Source organism: Anser cygnoides, chromosome 3, assembly GCF_040182565.1.
Source record: "Anser cygnoides isolate HZ-2024a breed goose chromosome 3, Taihu_goose_T2T_genome, whole genome shotgun sequence".
NCBI lineage: Eukaryota > Metazoa > Chordata > Aves > Anseriformes > Anatidae > Anser > Anser cygnoides.
The window spans coordinates 17,541,824-17,568,069 of NC_089875.1; the positions used below are offsets into that span (position 1 = coordinate 17,541,824).

The 26,246-nt window shown below is 37.1% G+C and overlaps 1 protein-coding gene across 1 annotated transcript in view; it reads right to left on the reverse strand.

Annotated features, from left to right (window-relative positions):
* Window positions 1-4,361: 4,361 nt before the first annotated feature.
* The window catches only part of PPP1R21 (protein phosphatase 1 regulatory subunit 21), a 33,994-nt gene continuing 12,109 nt past the window's right edge, over window positions 4,362-26,246 (reverse strand). Inside the window, exons 10-22 of the mRNA XM_048078412.2 lie at window positions 23,151-23,252; window positions 22,987-23,075; window positions 22,155-22,291; window positions 21,497-21,589; window positions 19,787-19,914; window positions 19,287-19,439; window positions 18,393-18,485; window positions 17,388-17,621; window positions 15,873-15,908; window positions 14,543-14,659; window positions 13,004-13,102; window positions 10,616-10,744; window positions 4,362-8,857 (exon numbers count right to left, since the gene is read on the reverse strand). Coding sequence (XP_047934369.1) covers window positions 8,828-8,857; window positions 10,616-10,744; window positions 13,004-13,102; window positions 14,543-14,659; window positions 15,873-15,908; window positions 17,388-17,621; window positions 18,393-18,485; window positions 19,287-19,439; window positions 19,787-19,914; window positions 21,497-21,589; window positions 22,155-22,291; window positions 22,987-23,075; window positions 23,151-23,252 — 1,440 coding nt within the window. The 3' untranslated portion in view covers window positions 4,362-8,827. The remainder of the gene's footprint in view (window positions 8,858-10,615; window positions 10,745-13,003; window positions 13,103-14,542; window positions 14,660-15,872; window positions 15,909-17,387; window positions 17,622-18,392; window positions 18,486-19,286; window positions 19,440-19,786; window positions 19,915-21,496; window positions 21,590-22,154; window positions 22,292-22,986; window positions 23,076-23,150; window positions 23,253-26,246) is intronic.

Here is a 26,246-nt window from a genome sequence, read left to right on the forward strand (position 1 = left end):
CATTTGCTTATAACAATGTCTGTAAGGTATTGATAGCCCTGTCCTACCTTTCCTGAAGGTAAAAAAAAAAAAAAAAAACTCACCCTCAAACAGATCTAAAAAAAAGGGGGGGGGGGGCTGGGGGGGGAAGGTGTTAAGATGTGGAAGACCAGGGAGAATGTCTAACTGGTTGGCCACAGAGCTCAAAAAAAACATTTCCTGGGAAGTGCTTCAATTCTTCCCTTTCTAAACTGACTTCTCCAAGAGTTTCATGAGCCTCTTGCTTCTACTTCTGACAAGGACTCCAGGATCACTCTCTTCAGCTGTGTACTCCTCTCCCTTGTAGCACTGTGCTGGCTCAAAAGCATGGGTAGAGCTCTGCAGCCATTTAGCTTACATCAGACGCATAAACTTGCTGGTTTCTTAGCAAAATCTTAAGCCAGGGTGATTTTCCAATTTTTGTAAAATAGGCATTTTCTCCTCTGTAGCATCAATTTTCCTCTCTCTAAAGGAAAGGTGCTGTCAAAGAAACGGCAAAGGATTTCTTGGTGTCTAGAACATATGTCCCAGGAAAGGGACACCTGAAAGAAAAGAAGTGCCTGTGTTTTAATGAGTATGCCCCTCAACCCTTGGGAAATAACTTTTTTGGTGGAGTAGCAGTCACAGGGACAGTAACTGTGAGAAAAGACTCATGACCACAACCAGTTAGGTGACAAGTGATCCACCACTAGAGGAAAATCTGCTTATGTTGCCCTGCAGAAGATACATTGCAGTCAAAGAGGAGCTGAGGAAGGGCAAGCTACTGAGACTGAGATTCAGAGATGAATTACAATTGTTTTAGAAATGGTGACCTCCTAGGGAACAGGCTTGGAGTAAGCATGTGGGCAGCCTCTGGTGAGGATATGAGACACTGATATGTAACTTAGGTGAGACAAGGAGCTGACTTTCCATGTGGTAAGAAGCTTATGAGATTGTTCTAGAAATGGAATCGAGACAGGCTCCAGCAAATTGAAGGGCATGAGGTGGGATGAGCAGTGACTTTGATACGCACACAGCAACAAAGATTTAAATCAACGCTGAAAGACGTCATTTTCAACAACACATTTCAGGCTTTAGACCACTTATCCTCGGAGTTCTTAGCCTCCCAACCAGGGAGGTGATCATCCCCCTGTACTCTGATCTGGTGAGGCCGCACCTCGAGTACTGTGTTCAGTTCTGGGCCCCTCGCTACAAGAAGGACATTGAGGCCCTGCAGCGTGTCCAGAGAAGGGCTATGAAGGTGGCAAAGGGCCTGGAACGCAAGTCCTGTGAGGAGCGGCTGAGGGAACTGGGGTTGTTTAGTCTGGAGAAGAGGAGGCTCAGGGGAGACCTTATTGCTCTCTACAGCTACCTGAAAGGAAGGTGTGGGGAGTTGGGGGCCGGCCTCTTCTCCCAGATAACCAGTGATAGGACTAGAGGGAATGGCCTCAAGTTGCACCAGGGGAGGTTCAGGTTGGAAATGAGGAGACATTTCTTCTCAGAAAGAACAGTCAGGCATTGGAACGGGTTGCCCAGGGAGGTGGTGGAGTCACTGTCCCTGGGGATGTTCAAGGAACGGCTGGACGTGGTGCTTAGGGACATGGTTTAGTGTGTGACATTGGTAGTAGGGATGGTTGGACCAGATGATCTTGGAGGTCTTTTCCAACCCTAATGATTCTGTGATTCTTTGATTTTCTTCAAGGTAGGCCATCAAAATTGCCAAGTCTTCCTAAAAACCTATAGAGCTAGGGAAAGACCAAGCTGCAATGTTGGAAGACCATGTCCAGGGCAGGTCTTGCCCTCTGTTTACCCTCAGCAGTGACCTCTACCTCTCAGAGAAAATAGGTCCCAGCTCCAAGAGAGGACAGGTTATCTTCTGCTTCAAAGTCTCTCTGGAGAGAGGAGATCTGTCAAAGAAATGCAGAACAGGGCTTGGAAATTGGCTTAATTACCAACAGGATAATTGTCATATTACCCTAAGTAATACAAATTCCTTCTCAGCCATTACATGGAGTGTTTCTAGATTGCACGTACCAGAGGTACCATGCTCCAAAAAGGACAGGAATCATGGACAGAATGGGTGGGATGAAAGGGTGACTGCAGATACACTAATTCCATGTATGCAAAGCTATCAGGGTCAGCGACAGCTCAATTACAGCAGTAAATTCCAGTTTCTTGTGTAATGTATCCAAATTTATAAGGCATTTATAAGGCATTGCGTTCATTTTAGCGTCTCTGCTTTTCAGTGCTGCTGAACTTTCCCTTGCATTTTAAAGAGATTAAGGAGAGGTGTCCTTTTGTAATTTACTTTCATTTGTCCTAATATCTTCTCTGAAAACCAAGCAATCCTGATCTTTTGCTGTATTCAGGGGAAATATTCTGAATGTCTGCAGTTGCAATGGAAATGTACAGTTTTCCCTACAAATAAATTTATCTGTTAGTTTAATGCTATTACAATTACAAGAATTCTGCTAAGAAAATAAAATGGTATTCTCGTTTTTTATTTTGTTTAGTTTTAGATCAATTTTTATTATCTTAATAATACTAAACAATGCCTCATATAGTTAGCCAGCTCTTTCTTCATGAGTGTTGATTGTTTCAAATCAGGTAAAATACTAGTTGGCAAAATTATGCCCCCTAATGAATTTTATATTTATAATACATAACATGATGGCTTGTTACCTACCAGCTTCTGATAGAATCTTGCTCTTGTTCTTACTTCTATCACAATGACGTGTAAGGGATGGTGGAGTTTCATGAAGGCAGGGTTTGAGGATTGGCCTTAAAATGATGGTGTGAGTTTCCTTTAAGGAGCAACAAAACTACTTATACCTTCACTATTGCTCAGTCTTTTTATAATCAATGGACTCCCTTTCTGTTCAAGTCATAGACCTACTAAAGATCATAAATTGAGTGATACCATCAAAGTCCTATTACAGAAAATAGAATGTAAAATCAGCATTTCAACCCAGAGCAGAGCAGGCTGAGGGGAGGCCTCATGGCGGCCTGCAGCTCCCTCACGAGGGGAGCGGAGGGGCAGGCGCTGAGCTCTGCTCTCTGGGGACAGCGACAGGACCCGAGGGAACGGCGTGGAGCTGGGACAGGGGAGGGTCAGGCTGGGTGTTAGGGAAAGGTTCTGCACCCAGAGGGTGGTCAGGCACAGAAAAAGTCTCCTCAGGGAGATGGCCACAGCACCGAGCCTGACAGAGTTCAAGCGTTTGGACAACGCTCTCAGACACATGGTCTGTTTTTTGGGTGGTCCTGTTTGGATCCAGGAGTTGGACTGGATGATCCTTGTGGGTCCCTTCCAATTTGGGATATTCTATAATTCTATGATTCTACGTGATATTTATATTGAATATATCTCATTAAAACATCAGTGATGAATATATAGATATGACTGGGGAGAGAAAAGGTTGTCTTTTCTTCTGATAGCCTGAAGTTTTTTCCATCGTAATTTAATATGTAACTTGCAAGCCAGAGAGAATGGTTGCATTTTTATTTTTCTGTCTTCAAATGTTTTTCTTCAGTACTGCCAGCACAAGGCCCCCGGGCTCAGATGACGAAGCAGCAGCTTCATCACTGGCAAGTGCTGGGTTGTGTAGCTTGGCATGCCACCCTCCATCACAGCATAGGGCCCTGGGGGTGCCAGAACCTGATCTCAGCATCTTTCTTCCCCTCTGGAATTCCATCCCAATGACTCGCCTGTCTTCTCTCAGAGCACGCCCAATGCCTCAGCAACAAGAAAAGGAAGATTGATACCTCATATCTTCCCCCCAAAAACAGGGAATTTAGACATACATTCATCAAAAGGAGTCCTCAGGACTCTCATTTACTCTTTTACAACATTCAGTAAAGGTTTTTCTCTTAGTTTCTACACTACCCCTTTCTAATGGTTTTCATTTTAGGCGGGAAGAGTATTAATTTTTTGTATCTCGTTATCAAGGTCAGCATATGTCTAAAAATACATCAAATTTTTCTTTTGCTGAGACACGTACAAACCTGCTGTTTTTAGTGACTGAGAGACCTCAGTTTTGCTTTATGCTGATAAACCACAGAGAGACAGAAGATTTAGAAGAGGAGAGAAGTGACAGTGCTCCAGTCCCTCACTGCAGCAAACCAGTTTCTTGGTACCATGTCCATCACTGAACTTCACCATGTCTCTGTGTGCACATGAATGTTTTTGTTTTTTGCAAAATAACATAATCAAAGAGACAAGTATTCTAATATTTAGGATTCATTTCCAAAACAAGACTGTTCTTCAGTAAATTCTGCAACCATTTTCACCTTCTCCCTAAATAATTCAGTGCAATATAAATACAAGCAGTAAAAAAAAAAAAATGATGCTGAGATTTAAAAGTACTTAATACAATTTCACTTTAATGAATAGCATATGCAGAACAAATTAGAACCATTAAAACTATTTCTACTGTAAATACAATCTGAAATTTGACATAAGGATACAGTATTACATATTGCTACAGGCAGTTATTAAATTAATTCAACATTTTATAATGCTAACAGTTTATATTGCTAACTATATTTATGCTGATCTCAATGTGATTTGCAGTATATTAACCTTTTTGTAAAATATTTGCTGTTTTGACAAAAGTGAAACCTGTCAGTTCTTATGCTGCTAGAACCAAATACTATTGAATGGAAATAGAAAAGCACTCATTTGTAGACTTATTTTTAACTCTTTGCTCTACTACTTCGCCTTTTATTTTTGCAACAAATTTCCATAAAAGTCCTTCCTGAGAATTCAAGCCAAAGTGCAAAAATTAGTGAAAAATTTGTCTCCTTCCCTTATTTAATAAATTCAGTTTTCACTTACCTCTATTGCTCCTAAAAAAACTCACAAGTTTAGTATATTCACTGTTTAATTACCACATATTCACCACATATAAATTAGTTATAGAAATATAGCATACTCATTTTGTTCCTTCTGTTTGAGATTTGGTGCTCATTGGCTTCATGACCACCTGGGCTAGACTGAAAATCTAAGAGAAACTTGGCTTTGTGCCCTTGTTGGGACTGAACATAAACCAGACTTTCCAGATACTAAAAGAAATTCAGTGAAACTGATACCTCCTCTCCTCAGGCATTTGCTGTGACAGACATTGTATGCGCTATACATGATCTGAAAGTCACTAAGTAGAAGGCACATAAGGGGGTCCAGTACTACAGCTAATTCCTTATACCAATGACTACAGTTAATGAAACTGCATTGAGTTCTCAGGCCAGATTTTTTCAACCTGGTAACTTCAGTAAAAAGTCTTCCTTAAATAAAGTGCTTTGCATTTACTCCTTCCAAAGGAATTAATGAATAACAACTGGTAGAGCTTAAAGCGACTGGAAATTCCACCCTGGACTCTTTAATTTTGTGGTTAAAGCTCTTCCCAGCACCAACCTGTGTTGCTTATGGAAGACCATAAATAGTTTCAGCACCAGGCCTGGATTTCCACGGCTGCTTCATTGCGTAAGACCTCATCAGTTTATGAGGCTTTTGACTTTGCCATGTGAATTAGTTAAAACCAGCACATATAAGCTGATTTCTGTGGTTATCTCTACCATTTTATACATTAAAAATTTAACTTTTTACATTGTTTTAGTGTTGTCAGCATAGCAGCTTGACATGCAAATTAAGCCCAACAAGAATCATATGCTTATTTCGCTGCTCAGCCTGGGTATAGCAGTGCTGTATTTGTACTGAAAGTTTGTGGAAGAACCCCAGTGATTCAGAATCAGCATTGATGTGGTTGAGGCTGCCTACACATACAACAAAGGCAAACAATGAGAAATTGCCCCTAGACAAGTTTCCATGTGGCAGATTTCATAATCCCAAATACATCTTGGTTTCTAAAAGTCTCCAGAAGCTCTCCTCTGTCCCCATCTGTCATTAAGCTAGCAGTTCTGCAGATGGGTGTAGTTAAAACAAGTTTCTAATTCTCATGATTCAAATTAAAAAAAAAAAGTATTCAAGAATTAGGGCAAACAGAGCCTTTTTTAAATTAGCATTGATTTAAGTCACTGCTGAGTAATAGTGCAAATAGTAACCAAAGCAAAAAATGCATGACAAGTTTTTGTTTTTAAATAGAGTAGCATCTAGCTTTTGTAGGAAGGAGCAATTAGCGATTATGTTTTTACTGTAATAAACTTCATTTTTATCATAAGCCTGCTGTTGCTAAGATAGTAGTTTCAAATTACCTTTACATACTGCACTGAAGAACAACAGGTTTGCCCAGTTTATATGGCCAGATGATTCTCCAAAGTTTAATACACCGTTGTATTTATATAATAAAAAGGGTTTACTTGGCTCAACCAGTCCAGAAAATAGATTGCTATGCGGCTATAAAGTTGATTTTCTCTCCTGTTCACAACTGATCCCTTGGATGTCTGAGCAAATCCCCTCTTCGAAGGTATGGGGAGCATAGCTGAACAGCGACTGGCTCCTGCTGTGCCTGAAGTCAGCATCAAGGAACCATGCTGGGTCAAAGACCCCTCCCCACAAAAAAGTTCAGCTCAAGTCAGTGATGGAAGCTGGAGTGGAAACAGCAACAGGATTACAAGTACAAAAGGAGAAAGTGAAGCTAGCTTGGTAAAAAGGAAAAACACCCTGTAAAAATAGCAAATACATTTCAGCAAGCAAGGGAGTGAAGTGTTTCAGTCCTAATACAGATGCTGCTCTTGAGTGCTACCAGACCACATCTAGTTGTGATCTAGGTCTGATGTTTCTGGCACCCATATCACTGAAGCACTAAGCTGTTTAATATTGAATCCAAAGGAATTAGCAAGACACTGTGAACACCGTTTAAAAATTAGTTATTTTAAATCAGTTATCAGTGGTTAAATCACAGATGGATATTTATATAAGTAACAAAATCATTAAATATGAATGTGGTAACACTGGGACAACTTCTGATTTCCACCTAACAATACTGTTTTACAAGTTAATATTTTGGCCTTATTTCAATATTAGTACAGTTTCCAATTTGTGTTTCCAAAATACACAGACCATTTTGTATAGACAAAATAGTTCAAATTCATATTTGTTGAAAACTTTGTCTCTAAGATTAATTCTCTACTGCAATGCTTAAAAGAGCATTCAGCTTTTTAATGGCAGAACGGTTCAATTACAGTATAGGTGTTAAACATCTATAGTTACAGATATTCAGAAGCTGATCCAGAACTAACTAGTTAGCAGGTAAGTACATGCGAGTTGGGTAGTTTCAATAGTAACTTGCATTGCAGCATTAGAAGCTGAAACTTATAATATACTGTATGGCTTTGGCTGGGATAGCGTTAGTTTTCTTCTGATGCTGTGTTTAGCATTTTTGATGAAAATAAGAGTGATAACATTGGTTTTGGTTGCAAAAACAGCTGAGGATAACATATATTTAACTTTCTATTAAGCCCTGAAACAATCTTCAAAGCATATTTTTACTTATGTCTTTTTCTGAATGTAGGCACTGTAAGTAGTAGCATCAGTAAGAAGTTCATCAATTTGATTCATAAAATTAAAGATAACTAAATTAGTACCTTCACTGACACATCGAATTCCTCAGAGAAGGCAGCTTCAAAAAAAAAAATCTGGCAGAAAGCAGTTAGCTTCCAACCCTATTTGAAACACTTGAAGCTATCTGCTTTGGCATATGGCTTATGGCATAACCAGAATTAAGAAAGAGTCACACTGGTTTTTGTCTAGTTGATTTTATTGTTGCATATTAATAACACCGACACAGTTGATATCAGAGTGAACCCTTATGGGACAAGTGCCATAATGCAAATTATGAAACAGAAGATCAGTGTAAAGTGTAAGCAGCACAGCATCTGTTTTAAAAAAAAGTCAATGCCATGAAAACTTGTGGTATTGGACTTCATTTAAAAAAAATTAGGAAAGGCCTAAAGTTCACAAACTTCCCAAAACACAAGAAAAGCCATGTGCGTATCCCCAGTCAATCTATCAGGATTTAATTCCATGAAAGACTTTTTCCAAATTCAGTGTTTAAATTTTCTATGTATTTCATATTCTTTACCATAAGAGAGCACAGTAAGCTGTTCTATTCTACACACAATTTGCCCCAAAAGAGCAAAGGAATATATGATCACATTGTCCTCTAACTTTAAACAGCTATTTCAACCAGTACATATACATGTAAACAAAATGCCTAAATAAGGGCTTAAAAACAATTTCATAGAAGTATCCCAGTTCAGCTATTTGTGCTCTTTATTTCAAAAATTCAAAGTGCCAAATACAAGCAGAAAGTTTGAACTATTGCAATCTAAATTAAGAATGATCCCATTTGCTTGTGTGATTTTATAGAAATCATTTAAAGCCACAATTCCAGTTAATTCAAAAGGGCTGAGAACAGGAATACATTTACAGTAGCTGCACAGCTTACATAGCCAAATTCTCAAAAATAACTTCTAAACTTATTAACAAGTAACTGAATGTACAGGTGTTGACAGTTTAACGTAACTCAAGACAGCTACTGTACTGATACCAAATTTGTTAATGCATAATCTATTTGAAAAATATACAAAAGCTGAAGTTATTACATGAAATTAAAACCCAGTTTTAAAAAGTGCACAGTAAAAACTGAAGGTAATTACTATATAAATTATCCACAGAGTGTATGTGTCCCAGTTTAGATACAACATGAAGTTCTGTTAGAAATTCTAAGTAGTTTAAAGCCATTTACAGCACCAATCCCATTTTTACTAGATCAAATACCACCCCTGCTTCCTGTAACAAGCAGGAACTGGACAATGAATGTTCAACATCTACATTCTGTTCAGCAGCAGCCTCCACGGACAGTTGAGCCAGGAACTATCGATTTTTATTCTTTTTAGAGTTTCCCTGCAACAAGAAGAAAACAGTGAATACAGTATATAGTTCAGATAAGAACAGTATATAGACAACATATAAAACCCGAGGTCTAATAGTTTATAGCTACAGCAAGCAAGGAAACACCGTAAGACTGGGAATAAACAGTCCAGTGTTAATAATGGAAGCCTGCAACTGCTTGCTTTGAAAATCCCTCTCTCCATACAGGCATAATAGAGGAAAAATGCACCAGAGCTTTCAAACAAGTACAACAGTACCTTACTTTAATTGAAACCTATGGAAAATGAGACATTTGATTTATGTCCCACAACACTCAATTATATTAGCACCATTAACATTGTAAGGACACCAAAGGCAAGTTAAATCATAATTTGTCCTTCAGTGATATTTCAAGTATAAGCCTTATACGATAATTGCCTCAAATTAAATTGATTCTCCACCCTAACATTTTGTTCCAAAACAAAATTGACTTCAGCTTAGTCTACACAGAATATTCTTAGTTTTTAGAAAAGGATTTATTTCGCAACAACCTCATTACATTTGACTTTCAGCAATTCCACAATGCAAACATACAGCTTAAAAATTTTGTACAGTAGTACAAAAGTACAGTAGTACTTGCTGCCAATTCGCCATTTTCCTATTTCCTTAGGATAACATTTGTTTTTCTAATGGCTTAATTCAGTTGAAATGAAAGTGATGCAGTTTGGTTTCTACATTTGATAGCATCCAAAATGCAAAAAAGTGTGTCTACTGTTATGAGATTATGACTTACTTCCTTAGAGACAGAGTACCCCTTCAAGTTTTAAAATTATGACAGGTTAAAAATTCCACAAAACATTTTATAAAAACATGAAGTGATATAGTCAGTATATAGAGCTTCCTTCTAGAAGCAACAAGGCCTTATATACAAAAAAAGTAACCTTAAAGAGCACAATGTCAAGCCAAAATACTCAAACATCTGAAGGAAGACGTGGAGGAAGTCTACATATAAAAATCACTGTCATGGGGTATCTAATCAAAACATAGATCTTCACACACACATCTCAGTGAAACCTGCTTCCATGCATTCCACAATTAATTCCACAATTCCACAAATAATCCCGCATTATTTGTTTCACAGCCAAACGAGTGAAGGATAACGACCTTCACAACATACATTTCTTTTTCCAAGCAAGGAGTTTATCCATTTACTAGAAGCAAGTTTTTCTACTTTATGATGAAAATTATAGTAGCCTGCTGTTGAACAGTCAGTGCTTAAACTACGGTATATCCTATCCTGAAGGTTCTAGGAAGAAATGTACGTGTGACTTTTGAGAAAGTTCACAGAAGAATTTAAGTGGCAACTTTCTCACTCCCACATGAAAAAAACAGACCAACTAGAATATGGAAATAAAGCAGAGGAGAAAGAACAATTGCCAGGACAGGAGCACAGGGCATTATCATAAATATCCTATATCATTAGATGGTATTGCAAATAGTTTCATTTTCACCAGATTAAAAAAAAGTGCTGACCTTTCACAGGGTACACTTTAAATGTGTACGCTCTGAAGCGGTGATATACAGTGTCTGCTCTTTCACACATGTACATTTCCGAAAATATTTTTTTTTTTGAAATATGCACGACCAGCTTTGGAGTTTTCTTTCCAGTTGGCCAAGAGTAAGAACTACAGCTTGTTGACAGATTTGTGAAAGGGTATTACTGCAGGCATGCCAAATGCAACCCACAGAACTCCACTAGCCAGTGTCTACTGTCAACACTTGACAACTTACCTTACTAGTCATTTTTAGTGTATCAATTTCTTCCCTTTGTTTAGTTAAGGTCTCATTCATACTGCATAGATGGTCACTCATCATACTTAACTGATCCTCATAACTTCTCTTTGTTGTCATCAATTCATCCTATTAGGACAAAAAACAGAAAAAAGTCCACAACTTGAAGCCTTTGATCAGTATTAGAAAATGTCTGCTTTGCCAGTTGTCACTATCTCCACTTAGTAATCTACACTTTTGATGCTAGATATGTGCAATTAATATGCGCACTTAAACCACTGAAATTACATAAATGAATCACAAATTGCAATTAAACCATTGAAAAATAACACTTGACAAAAAAAGTCAGTAGTTACTTCCTTTCACCTCAAGATTCATGCACGGTCTTTCCCCTGTAATTTTGTTTTGTTTCCTTTATGTTTTTTTCAGCTTTGTATAGCTTACGTAAAAGCTGAACAGCTAGATTTTCCACCATCGCTTCCAACCAAGACACAGGTAAAATCTTTAGGATTAGAATACTGCCTGTACATGAACACATGCAGCACGTGAAGCTGAAGGCATCAGCAATTCACATGCAGTTGCAGAGCGATCTTTCTGGCCTTAAAAACATGGAAGGATACTGTGCATTACTAGAGCATAGCAATGAATGGATACAGACTCTTTAGGAGGGACAGGATAGGAAGGCCAAGAATCACACTCTATGTGAAAGAGTGGTTAAAACACAGTTAAGATCTTATAAGCAGGAATCACACAATAACAAGGGTAATGTGGTAGGCATCTGATACAAGTACTTAATCTCACTACCAAGACCCTAATCCTCATGAGGAATTTTAACCACGCTGCTATCTCCTGGAAGGAGAAGGTGGGATGCTTGCAATTCAGGAGTTTTTAGTGTTGTAAGGGATTTCCTGATACCAGCGATCAACAGACGTAAGAAAGGCTCTCTGCTGAACCTGTTACTCAGAAGTAAGGAAAAGCTGGTCGGGGATGTGAACGCCAGTGGTAGCTCTGGCTACAGCAACCGTGAATTACTGGAATTTAAGATCCAGAGAGAAGCAAGCAAGATGAATAGTAGAATTACAGCAACCTTAGACAAAATCTGCTCTTCTGAAATCCTTCTCAAGGTTTGCTGAGCAAGGTTCCTGTGAGAACTGCCCTGGAAGTTAGTTAATGGGGCCAAGAGGAGTTGAATGATCAAGGACAACCTCCTCAGAGCAAAGAACAGACCAATGCTTTGGAAGCTGAGGAACTGTGGGAGAAGGCCAACAAGGATGTCCTGACTCAACAACTTGATCCAAATGGTATCTGCTCTGACCCAGGAGTAGGCCAGATTGCTTTCAAAGAATTGGTTAGATTGGAAAGGTCCTGAGATAAGATTCACAGTTATACAGACTACTAAACATTATCAGTGGTGTGCCTACTTTTTTTTGGGATGATGATGTAATTGGAGATTAACATCTCATGCTAAGTTGGATATTAATTGTGGAATTGGCTAAAGGAACAAATCAAGACAGCACTTTTGGTTCATGAACAGTTCTTCCAAATGTCTATCATTCGTATTCATTGTATTTTAGGCACTCACCATTTCAGGCTGGTGAACAATAAAGATACGAATTAAATATGAAGAAAAGTGAAGAATTTGTGAGATGAATTATAATAATTTTCTTTTACTATTGCCTCCTTTCTCAGCGGTGTGGAGGGGAAGGACAAAAGGCTAAGTTCACAAGCAATTTGCTGTAACAGTTTATCATCTTATTGTTAACAACAACTTAAAAATTACCCCAAAATTATCTCTGCTTAATATTAAGATATCCACCCACAAAAAATGACAGAGGCTTTTCTAAGATTTTCAGTCCCAGGTGCTACAATGGATTAAGGATTCCATGTTTCATCTAGGAGACTGCACTTTCATCATTTTCCTAGTCCTGTTTAAGTTAAATGAACTAATATGGAGTCAGCCTCACCAGTATCACACTTAATAATGTAAGGAGTAGAAGACACTAGGAGAGGAAAAAATGGATGCAAGTACTGCATCCATTTAATTAACCCTCCCCTCACAGAGGGAAACGAGACACTGAAATATGCCATACAACTCTGTATTTAGACATACAGAAAACACATTTTGATAAAAGGGCCTTGACATCAAATGTGCTAAAACACAGGCTTGGCTACTACCATCTTTTCTTTGCAAGGATATTTCACTTCAACTTTATACGTGGATTTGAAGTGTATTACTTCTTTTTTCTACATACTGTTAGTTTTTACATCTCTTACTAAGGACCTAGAAGAGGCAGGACCATGCTTGGTGGTCTTTTTCTCCTTCACCTTCCTCTTACACACAATTAACTATACAAATACATCTATTACGTCATTTAATATTTTACTTGCCTGTAATCTACTGATGTTTTGACTAGCTAGTTTCAATTCTTCCATGAGTGATTCCTTGGACTTCTCCGCTAAAGACAGTCGTTTGGCAAGTGCTCGACACTGTCAATTCAAGCAGGATAAGGAGGGTAGAAGGGAAGAAAGTTAGCTCTACAGTATTGTCTTGTGTCATCTTTAACTGAATGCTTTGAATGTTTCCATCTTTCTGGAAACCTTACATATTTGGATATTAATCAGAATCTGTGTACATTTTTTAATACAAAGATAACTAAATAGTTAACATTAAACTTTTTTCTTTAATTTTACAGAATTACTATATTACCACTTGTCTAAACTTTATTTTTATCACATTATTGCTAGGAAAATATTTCATAAAAAAACACAACTCACTTCATACATTGTTCAAGTGTCATAGAAAGATGGTTTACTATGTCATCTACTATTAAAAAAATAATTTTAAGATGTTTTGGTTAATTCTACAAATCAAAACAGCCACTATGTTCAAGAAGAATTACTTAACGATTTGAAAAGAAAAGAGGAATCTAAAGAGACTATGAATTATTTTGTTAATTCTTAATTTTAAGTACAGCTTCTCAGAAGAGTCGTCTTTATCACTTCATTATATGTTCAAGTATTTTTTTTTAAATGATGTCAGCATTATTTTAAGATGAAGTCAAAAATAACCTGGTAACTAATACCAGCCATTTCACCTTATAGGAGCAGACCAATACATGATACACATTGTAATTCTTAATGCAATGAAGAAAACACTATGTCCTGGTTCCAGTTAGGACAGAGTTAAGTAGCTCATAGTAGCTGGTAGGGTGCTATGTTTTGGATTAGGATGAGAAGAGCGCTGATAACATGCTGATGTTTTAATTGTTGCAGAGCAGTGTTTACACCAGGCCAAGGACTTTTCGGCTTCTCGCTCTGTCCTGCCAGCGGGCAGGCTGGGGGTGCAGCAGGAGCTGGGAGGGGACAGACCCAGGACAGCTGACCCAAACTGGCCAAAGGGGTATTCCATACCATCTGACGTCATGCTAAACAATATATAGGGGTGGCTGGCCGGGGTGGGGGGGCCGGCTGCTCGGGAATAGGCTGGGCATCGGTCAGCGGGTGGTGAGCAATTGCATTGTGCATCACTTGTTTTCTTACACATTATTATTGTTAATACTATTACCATTATCACTATTATTATTATTATTGTTATTATTATTTTCCTGTCTTAATAAACTGTCTTTATCTCAACTCACAGGCTTCACTTTCCCGTTTCTCTCCCCCATCCCAGAGAGGGAGGGGGGAGGGTGAGCGAACGGCTGTGTGGTGTTTAGCTGTCAGCCGGGTTAAACCACAACACACTAATAAAAGCCTTTTTAAAAAAAAAAGTCTGTCTATACTATCCATTGTTACACATACAAGACCACAGACGAAAACATATTCCAGGAACAAATTTTTCCCAGATATGATGTACTATATATTTAACACTTGTTTATGGAAAATTCAAAAAGCAATTTTCAGTACAAACACTGCCTGTATGCTCACCTCAGCATGAAAGTGTACTGATTTGCTGTCAGCAAGCTGTAGATGAGATGTAAGTTCTGCTATCCTTGCCATATAGTGTTTTTTTATTAAGTCTTCACGAGACTCAACATCTGGAGCCTGGTAAATCAAAAATTGAAACAGACATAATTAAGTTTAATAGACTGGATACTTCACAGTGCATCACAGAGTCTTCTCTACTGACTTCTTCCCTCCTGATGCCCAATATATCCAAAAGCATTAAATTCCCCAAACCACAACAGACAAATGAGAGGTCAGATCAACTGACAATGCCTACTTAGTGTTGTATTTCCTCTAAGGACAACGTAATGACTGAGGATGCAAGAGGTTTGCTTGATTTAACATACTAAGTCTCCGATGAAGACAGAAAACACTGCAGAAATAAACTCACTCTACCACCTTGAAAAAAATACTAAGCACTTACTGTTTTTTCCCAGCAAGGAAGAATTCCTCCACATAACTAAGTTTCAGAAGCTCACAAACTCTCAGAATGGTGCATGTTCCAGAAGTTCATTTAGACACTAAGGTGTGTTGTTTTTTTTTATTTTTTTTTTTTGTGTGTGTGTGGTTTTTTTTTTGGTGAAGTGGTGGTTTATGACTCGGGGGCAGCTTTCATATGATTTCTCAATACCTCCAAGTTCAGTACTATGCCGGAGCTTTTAAGAACTGGTATCAGTTATTACCTGACTCCCACCCCCATTTTAATCGTTCCTTCAGGGAAAAAAAAAAAAAAAAGATGGAGCAAACTAAACTACATGGCAGTTCCCTGCAGGAGCAGAAAGCCAAAGCACTGAATCTTACTCTCAAGTTCTTGCTGTGGCAAGCGTTATGCTATAGCAGTGCTAAAGGAAGAGTTAGTATTTGGTCTGACAGCTAGCCCTATGTTTCTTTCAGTATAACCTCTGGTTTGGGATAGCCTGTTAAACACAGATGCTACAGCCAGTGACTTTTCCTAAACCACTCCCAGCTTAAGCCCCTTCTCAGGAAATTAAGAACTGAGGCCTGAAATCACTTAGGGTTCCTAAGGAAAGCATTGATCTGTACTCTTACTGAAACTACAGAGAACAGACCTAGACTACAGCTCATACTGTTCCAGGCCACTTACACAAATAAAAGCTACGGTTCACTCTACAGAACAAAAAAAATATATACATGATCTCAGAAGCTTGAAGATATGGTACACAGACTACCTGAGTGATTCATGCCATTATTTTACGTTATTCTTGATATTTAATTACACCTTTGGAATAAGGTCAACAATTAAATTTAAATATTTACCATATATAATTGGATAACATTCAAAATAGATTACCTTCTCATTATCAGTAGTTATAGTCAACATCCCAACCTAAAACATGGAAGAAAATACACATGAAGTGAGGATTGCAGAAATAGGTACCTGCCATAAAAGGACTTTAATAAAACAATCTTGAAACAGTTAAAATTAAATTTAAGAATTTCCACATGTAACATAAAATAAAGCGCAATATACAGGAATGCCTTGAACAGAATTAAAGATGACACCGATTCTCCAAATATTAAGTATCCCTTATCTCAGGACGTACACATGGAATAAGCAATAAAAACAACAAGACACAGCTAGCTTATCTGATTATGCAACTACTTGCATCATATGCACATGAAAAAGCAATGTTTCAATGTACTAAAGTGTCTAAATAACACAAGAAAAAGGAAAAAAGGAAAAGGAAATTTCAAGAAAAAGGAAATTTATCTTGGATTTCTTGAGTACCTGATGAATTCCTTTCTTTGCAGTTTGACTAATAAATTTCATTGACAGCTTAGTGTAAAGCCCTGACAGAACTCTAGCCAAGGGATGTATGTGATTAACTAGTTTCATGTAAGAATATTTTCATACAGAGTCAGATTTTTTTTCCTGACCCGAACAGGACCATATATAGATTTGGGTCTACAAACAATATTTTTGTTATGCTGACCTATCATTCACATCAAGCACTGTGACTAGAAAAAAATCTCCTCAAACTCCTAAAGGATAAAATATAAGATCAAAAACTTAAAACAACAGTTTACTTCAAAACAGGTAATTCCAAAACTCGTCGGACTTGATGATGTTACAGGTCTTTTCCAACCTAAGTGATTCTACGGAAAACAACCCATTGGTCTTTTTTTTAATCCTGGAGCAGAAAAGCGGTGAAGAAAAAAACACGAATTCTATTGAATGCTCATCTTAATAGATTAATTCATGTCTTACAGATGGCAGCCCTGTTAATACCACTGCAGAAGCAGCAACTCAGAGGAAAGGGCAACCCTTTTAAAATATTCATAATAAACAGCAAAAAGCTATTTACCAACACATAAAAACAACACACAATGCATACCATATCCAAAAGCAATCGATGAACCCAAGATGTATGAACCTATGCAGGTTATGTAAAATTAATGATCCAGAGAATACTGGAAACTTGAATGACTTCAAGTTAACTTTTAGGTAATACTACATGGACCTGTAGTAAGTCTTTTAGCTCTTTTAAAAATACTAGTTACCTACTTCTGTTTGCTTTAACATATCTATAATATGTTAATACCTATCATTTCCCCCTCAGTCACAGAAGTACAGAACAACAAGAATGCCTCTATTATACTAAATAGCAAAGTCTCAAAAGCCAAGAAATGCCAAAATCTGAAGAGTATCAGCAAGCCACTTCGCAAACGTAATGAACCCAAGCATGACTGCATGATTTCAACACCAAACAACTTTCATTATTAATGGTTCACTGGTCAAATAGTACTTACTACTACTACCAACTAAAATGTATTTTTTACCCATTGAAGGAAAAAAGTCACTTACCAGACTAGTACTTTTAATAGGTTCCCTCTGACTCTTTTCTGTTGTTTCCTCCTTTTGTTCAGTTACATTTGGCAAAACAGAACGTTCTTGTACAGTTTCAGCTAAATATCCACTAAGAGAGTTCTTCAGTTTTTGGTTTTCTTTCTCTAGTTTTATTTTAGCTAGCTGGGCCTCTAACATCCAGTGTTCTTTTTCTTGTTCAAGTTTTGCAATTTTCTCTAAACTCTGCTGGACCTTTAGGATGGAAGTTCACATTAACAAACACAGAAAAAACACAGCCCTGGAGTCGTTTGAAGAGAGAATTATTTCAAATCATAACACAAATGAGCTAGTGAATAACAAAGCAGTAGGCTGCTTTCTGTAGGCTGAACTGTGATCATCTACGACACGCACAAACACCCCCCAACTTGTCCAAATAAGAAAAGCTATGGAACAGTATGTAACCTTTCACTCCACACATTTCTATTCAACATCAGCTCATCTCAAATAATAGACTCTGAACATGGGCCACTACAAAAAACACAAGTCTTTTTCTTTTACAAAAGTTCAAGGACACTAACACAAGAACAGCCTGAACATTCAAGCTAGTAAGAGAAGTTTTAGTCAGTACTTCAAATTAGCAAGTCCCACTCATAAAGAGGTGGGCAGACCGTATAAGGCCTTTTAAATACCATTTAGTCTCCCTCTGCCTTATCTTCCAGAAAAGGAAAAACACACACTCAAGAATTATAGAACTGTGATCTATTAATATACTGATAAATTATTGTTGTTAACCAGTGCATAGTCAAAAAACACTCAAGACAGTACATAAAATTAGAAATTAATATTCCAGTTTGCGCTGTTCTTTTACTCTCAAAATGATCAGTGAGACATCTGTAGTTATTTTATGACTCAGTATGTGTTTTCATGTACAAACAACCACATACACACATAGGTAGACTATTCAATACTACTTTCCTTTACAACATTTATTATTAGACATCAGTACAATTTATACCAGAATACCTGTTGTGCAAGACCTTCTCTACTTTCTGTGGAACTCAGAAGAACTCTGCGATTGGCTAAAGCCTCTTCATAAGGCACTGAATCTGCACAAGGCTGTGAAAGGATAAAAAACATGTTTCACAATAGATCAGAGTAAGTATTCTACATTTATTTTCTTATTGCCCTTCTTACTTTACTAGAAGGAAGAAAAGTATTTTCTAAATATTTATACCAGACAGTAGAAACAATGGTTCAATGGTTCAAACTCAAAGAAAACTATTGCCTTCCCTCCCCAAAAATGCATACAAAGTTCTCTGAGCACCTTTTACTTGTGTGCTACTTGGTGATCAAATGTATCTGAGGTCCACTTAGGTATCACAACATAAGGATTCTCAATAAATCACGTCACCGTGAAGTATGTCGTAACTTATTTTTTAACTATAATGGGAACAGCAGGGAGATCTGGTGGTATTCAGTCTTTTGGTTCAGGGTATTTTCTCTACCTACTTTTCAGCTGTTTTTTGGTTTTGTTTGTTTTTGTTGTTTTCCTTCTTTTGATCTCCCACTGTCTTCCAGTGAATACAAGCATAAAAATGATGTCACTCACTCCATATTCTTGGTGAATATGGGAGGAAGTTTAAATAAGTAGTTATCAGTCTCAGAGTCTTAGTGCAGATACTACTTTTGGAACTGGTTAACAACAGAATCAACACATACTGTCAATTTTGAGAGCAACTATGATCGAATCACTTCAATAGTATTACTGCTGTATCGATCCCATTGTCCTCAGCCAAAAACTCTCCTTGAGAAAAATCCATTCCAAATTCTGGAAACCAATGGTCTGTATTCTCTTTGACATAACTGAATAGCAACTAAATTATGCTTTCTCTGTGCAAGCATGCTAACTGAACAAACCTTCTTCAAAGACTTCATGTAAGCAACTGCCTTTTTCTTGTACTGCAGCATACACTCAGCTGAAAGAGGGCTGATGAACTCTGTTCCTCCTTTTGGGCCATAGCTTAACGAAGCAGTGAAATGATCCAAGTTGTTGCTGAAGAACGAGGCAATCTAGACATAAAGAGAAGTCACTTTTTGAATTAAGTTGAACAGAATGACTTAGAGAAATAACTCATTCAAGAGAAAGACGAGCATTTAGTGAAACTGAACTTCACAAGAAGATATTTAAAGAAGCTACAGGCTCTTCCACATAGCTTGGACCTTACTAACCATCCTCGTTACAATATCTACTCTTATTACACAGTTTCTAAACATATCTCCTGAAAGTACCTTTCATTAAGCCTGTACCATATAGTTAATAGTATCAGAGGTACACCTAGATTTCTCAAATAAAATTTTTATTTTATTAAAAAAACGCTCAAGTTACAGCATTATATTAAGACAAAAGTTTCCATTACCTTGCCCATTCCATTTGTTAAAGACACAACAGAGGACAAAATACAGTCATTTGTAGTTATGAGTTTCTGTGTGACAGTTGGAATGTCTTGTTCTAATGTAGCTTTCTGACTGTAGTGCCTGGAAATATCTAGAAAAAGAAAAACACTTATGTCAATTATGTTTTTGTCTATTCAAGCAACCATCTCCAAATACAGCTAATGACCTTGGGTTTTGAACAATTTTCCCCTCTTTAAGTGAGTTGTACAAGTGTTTAGTCTGGATGCTTCTAGTTTTTCAGTAGACTGCCTTACACAACTGTTTAAGATCAGAGGGAACAGTTACTACGTCTGTTACAGAAGGCAGAATAAAGGGGTATATTTGTGTTCTGCATCCCCAAAATCATAGCTATACAGAGGAGCCAAACTCCCACTGAACCTAGCATTTGATTTCCAAAGCGTACTTCCCACTTCCACATATTTACATCAGGACATTAAAGATATAATTACTAATAATGCTCAGTATCTGAGTCTTAAGCTTACATGACTTAGAAGGGTAAGGTATTTTAATTCTGTCAGAGCAAACCTAAAAGTCGATTAAAAATTCAGAATATCTCTTCCTATAATCTGAAGTTCTTTCAGGTAAAATTAACAGAAGAGTCTTCTGAGAAAAACAAAAACAAATCCACTACACACATTTTTTTGAAAGTAATTTACACAGAAATATTAGCTTCCATATGCTAATAAATTTCAACAGTATCAACATAAAAAACTCAAGTATTTATCATGTAAAACAGACATTCTCAATCATGGTGTAGTTAAAATGAACAAGCATTTCACACGTAAACATTTCACAGCTATTTTACAATCAAGTGCTTTTGCTACAAAAGGGAGAAATCCCAGGTCATCAGCACCAGAAATTTTAACTTGAGGCAAGTTTAAGCAATTGGAGAACTGTTTCAGTTATAAAGGGAGGGTAAAGAGAAACTACAAATCAAGAATTCTCGAGTATGTGAGCATGAGATATTACACATATCTCTACTGCTAACTAGTGAGTTCTGAAAACTTTCTTCAGTACTTTTTCTGTCTTCTTTATTTTTATTAAGTTGTATTGAGATTACATTACAGCAACTATACCTAGAGTATGTATCAAAAAAACTTATCTGTGCTACAATACTCTCTGGCATAGTAGTACCTCATGTTGTTTGAGGTCTCTACAAGTCTCAAGTCTACAAGTCTCTAATATCATCAATTTTTTAAAACAGGACCCTGTAAAATGGGTCAGTGCAATTGACATTACTGCTAACTGACTGAACAAAAACATACATTTTGTTTAAAATAAGACCTTAATGTTTATACAGCTGACTGGTATCAAAACAATTCAACTATACTAATTACTCTCCCTACAAACAGCTACACAGTACAGAAGCTATTGGATATATGGATTTGTATGGACTAAACATATGGTTAATTCTCAGGGAGTTTTAAAACAAACAGCACTCCACTAAAAATCCAGCAACCGAGAAGCACTCCACTAAAAATCCAGCATATCCACAACCTGTTGATAAAAGAAAAGCCATTTACAAGCAGGAAGTTCTGCTTTAATTTTGAAACTGTCTTCTTCATAAACTTTGGTTATATAGTCATGTTAAAAAAAAAAGTAATCAACATAAAAATTGTAAGGAATCAACAAAGAAACAAAGCTGAAAACAACCACTACTTCTGCAGTCTCACCTTTTAAAATGTCATGAGATCCACGAAGACTTGCTGCAATGCTTGTAAACACCGAGTTGTAATTTGTTCGAAGTAGTCCTTCTGGTTTTGTGCCTAAAGTACCACGTCAAAAGGGAAAAAACCTTAGCATTCAGTCACCAATGAAAAAAATATCTTTGAAAGTCACTTAACTTTCACCTACTGAAAATATATTTGAATTATCTCTTCCTTTAATATTAAACATATACATACACTATATAAAATGCAGGTTATTAACAAATTCATGATTAAGAGACAACAAATGACCTAGTGTCAATAGTATGATAAAAAACCTACAATCATTTCTTCTCCTCTACAGTGAACTGCAACTAAAATGCGGTACATGGGATTATAGTGTAATTTTAAGGCCTGCACTGTGTCCATGTCTATCCAGATGGAAGAGTGCTGAGCATTAAAGAAATACCCTACAGCACACACTCCCAGCCAGGATAAAAGAGGATCCAATATGACACAGCATTCTGCAGAACTCATTTGCCCCATAGTTTAGACTGCACCTAAAGAGTAGCCACAATCTTGTTCTTCCTGTATCTAGGAAGTGTTTGTTTATTTAAAAAACTGGCCCAAAAGGAATACTAGTACATCCCAGCCTCAATGCAAGTGAGCCAAAACTGGCACTTACTTGGTAAAGCAAGAAGACTAATATATGTGTGTAGCTTCTCAAAGACCGCAGTCAACCTTTTCATGTCTCTGTGTAGTTCCATATTTCTAGCTCTTAAAGCAGCTGTGCAAAGAGAAGACTCACACTCTTCTTCCAAACTAGGAATATATGATTTAAAAAAAAAAAACAAACACAAGTGAGTAAGTATCTTTAAAAAAGATCGATATTTTTGGGGGTAGATAGCTAGTACTCTCTACATCCCCAATCCAAAGCAACAATAAACTGGGAATTTATTTTAGAAAGGTTAACTTACCAGAGTAACTTAGCAAAGGTACAAAGAAAGCATAAAAAGCTTTTCCTTCTTCCTTAACCCAAACCTATTTTGTAAGTATTCCTTTACACTGATAATTCACCTTCCTTTTCAACAACTCATGAACAAATACTTTCACTGCAGAAGGAATGTACATCTGACCAAGTTTTACTAAATTGCTATAATTGCTGCATGACAAATAATTTCTTGAGCCTGTCCAAAGATTAACAGTTTAAGTGTGTAACATTTGAATAGTATCAGCACTACTGAACAACATGATTAAGGAACATTAAAAGTCTGTGCAGCTTGTATTAGAGCTTCATCTTTGAGGGGATAAAAATTTTAAGGTATATGGTTTTAGATCTAATGCACAGATGAAAAAAAGCATAATCTAAAGGCTCAAAAAACAGCAGGCAAAGAAAAAAGTTCTGCTTTTAAATCCAAGGTGCATTAAGGACTGACTTAATACTGAGTTGTAGATGTTGCCAATGCTGCAAATCTGACATAGTGACCCTTTATTTTGATCTATTAAATCAAAAGTACCTTTTTAACTGATAAGGAAGAATCTTTCTTAAAAAGCATAAGTATGAAGCTAAATGTTCTGAGAAGGCCTTCAATTTCACAGCTGTTTCCTGGAAAGAAAGATAACAAATAGGTATTTTTGCTCTGTAAAGATCTTTTTCAATGATGAAAATCATAAATCTTACCAGGACTGTCACAGTATCTTCAGTAATACTCTCAAACAAGTGAAGCATTCCTTCCTCCAGAGGGCGAACATACAAAGCATTTTCATGAAGATACTGTGAGAACTAAGCACAGAGAGATTTTAAAATGGTGCTTGGTGAAGGCTCTCAAACTATGTTAAGATAACAATTTACACTTTTTATAAAGTACCTGTAACTTGAAACGATCCCCAAAACATCATTAACAAAACAGTCAAGTGTACAGCCCCCTCTTCTTACAGGGCACACAAACACATACCTTGAGGGAAAGTGAGAAATAGTGAAAACTATAATGGAAATCCAGGACTTTGCCACAGTACCCTGTATCTCCCTTTAACTGCCATGCACAGCACACCAAACTCCTGCTTTTTTGGCTATAAACACTTTCATTATTTGTTCAATTACATCAAATTAAGGCTAGATCCATGCACCCATTAAGCCACCAAAACAAACTGTCCTACCTTCCTCCCAGCTGTTCATCTGTCAGCCCTCATCCTGTGCACAAGCATTTACTTGAACATGCTGTGCAAAGTATTGAAGAACTAAACTGAGTTAAAACCGACAGCAAGAGAAATATATTTTAATTGTTATCTGTTCACAGTCCAGTTTGACACATGGGGAAAAGTATATTTCTGTCAATACAAAGTATGGAGGATGGAGGAGTAACTAAGCAAAGGGAGAACTGCTTTCAGGAACTATGTCAGGTTAGAGCAGTTTTGAAACATGGGTGTCAAAGAACTGCCTGACTTTCCTAAAAATTACTTATATTAATTTAATGGATAATTTCTGCTTCAAAAAAAAAAAAGCCTGGAAACAAAGGCATTTACTCTTAAACTCTTCAAAATGAACACTGGTGGTACTGTTAACATTTATAAATGTGACTATAAACACCACAGAATTACAAAAACTTTTTCCACAGATTGACATAGGCAATCAAAAAGTGATACTTTTTTTTTAAATTTATCCCACAAAAGATACCTTCACCTTTGATTATTTATACTACAGTAGTAGCTAAAGATCCCAGGCAAGTAGGGTACAAGAAACTTTAGTAAATTATATATTTTTTTTCTATTATTATGCTGCAGTAACACAGTGTTAACAAGAAGAGAGATGCGAAGCTCTCATTCATACATGCATATGTCTGGATGGGATTAAGGAGAATTCCTAAATCTAAGGAGGAAGAGCCACATGCAGAATGCGCCTGCCTTGTTGCAAGAGAGAGGACTGGAGTTATCTGGCACGATGCTGAAGCCCCAGTAGAACCCAGCAATCCAATACTTAAAGAGAAAACAAATACTTGAACCTGGAAGAGAATTGTCCACATCTACTTTGAGTGTTTGGTGTGGAAAAGAGCTTGAAAGCGCCAGACAAGACCTGGAGTTGGGGAAAAATAAATCAGCACAAGTGTGCTAAGCCACTACATGACACTTGTCTCATTTTCTCTACTGCATTACGGGGAGGTTTTTGAAACACTCAGTGGAGGAGCTAAGATCACACTGAGGATTATCTGCCAAACAGATATGTTAATCGATGATATAGGACCAAGAGCAGCTTCAAGAAGTGCAAAAAAGACATTTTGCTGCTGGAAAAAAATCACAGCAAAAGCTGTAAGGTAGAATGCACTGAAACATTTAGGTTATAAATATACAGGAACAGAGGCAGGCTGCAAGAAAACAATTATGACGACAAACAAAGCCTGAGCTGAATCCATCATCAGAAAAGGAGAATCAAATTACAGTTCTGATTAAGTTGCATGTTTCAGCTGTGTGAAAGCACTTTGCTGAAAAACAAAGAACTGTTAGTTAGGACATTAAGAAAAAACATGCATGAGAAGTGATGTCTATGAAACCTGATTTTATTTGCCTACTGTAAACTGCAATAGTGTTTATAGAATCCAATCACTGTTAGGCCAAAGACAGTTCCTGCCCCAGAAAACTTGGAAGATAACAAAACTACATGGCCTTCACAAGAAGGATATGCCGTTTTGAGTGTTGCTAGTGGCAGGAGCAAGAAAATACTGTTTTCAAACCAAGAGCTATGCTGAAACTCTGAAAAACTTCATTCTTGATTTAAATATGTGAAAGAACTGAGAAGGTAAATGTAACAGGATTTCTCCAGAAGAACACCCACATAAGCATATTTGTTGCCTCCAAAGAGGCTGAAGGATGTCCTCCCAAGAACAGGAAAGTTTTATGACAGTTAACATTGCTTATATAGGTACTACGCAGCCATTCAATGAACGGAAGGTCACATCCATCTCTAAATTAAGTCTGAGCCATGCAAACCAGTAAATTGAGATTTTCATCTGAACCACAAAATGCTAGGTCATCTAGCTACCAACTTTAAAGCACGTTTGTCCACTGACACTGTAAAGTCAACAAGTCAGACGTTAAAGCAATTTTTATTCCATAGCGCCCACATATGAACTCCCTGCACAAACACTTGTGCGCAGTATTATCTTCTATGTTTCATGGCATAGAAGGTAAAATTCAAAAGGTACAACTTGAGAACTCTGAATGACACCCTAAAGGAAAAATAAAAATAAAAGAATCTTCCCATGGAGTTGCATAAGAGGAGCCAGGTCACGTTTCTCAATAATTTCAACATGCTTTTCATCAGACGTCAAGCTTCAGAACACTTACAGGAGGGGTCTTTACATAAATAGCCCAAAATCAGATTATAAAGTTGATATTTGACAAGCAGAGTCCAAGTTCTCACCTCTGTAAACCTAATTTACATCCAGTTTATTTCACATTATAGTTACACACTTCAAACACAAGACCTTCTGTCTTCTTATCTCCCATGCTACACAGTGCATTTTTACATTAACTAATGAATACGCTTTAATTTGGCATTTAAAAAGCAAAACTTTGATTTGCCTATCATACTTCTCTTTTAACAAAGGCACAGGGGAAAATGATTCTCTGCAACTCGCCCTTTCCCCATATTCCGACAATTCACCCAACAGAAAAGACCTCTCATGCAGGAAAAGCTACCTGTCAGAAACACATTTACAGCATTCAGTAAAGGAGGTAGAAGTTTCCACGACTAAGATTATTCACTCAGTAAAGTCTACGTAAC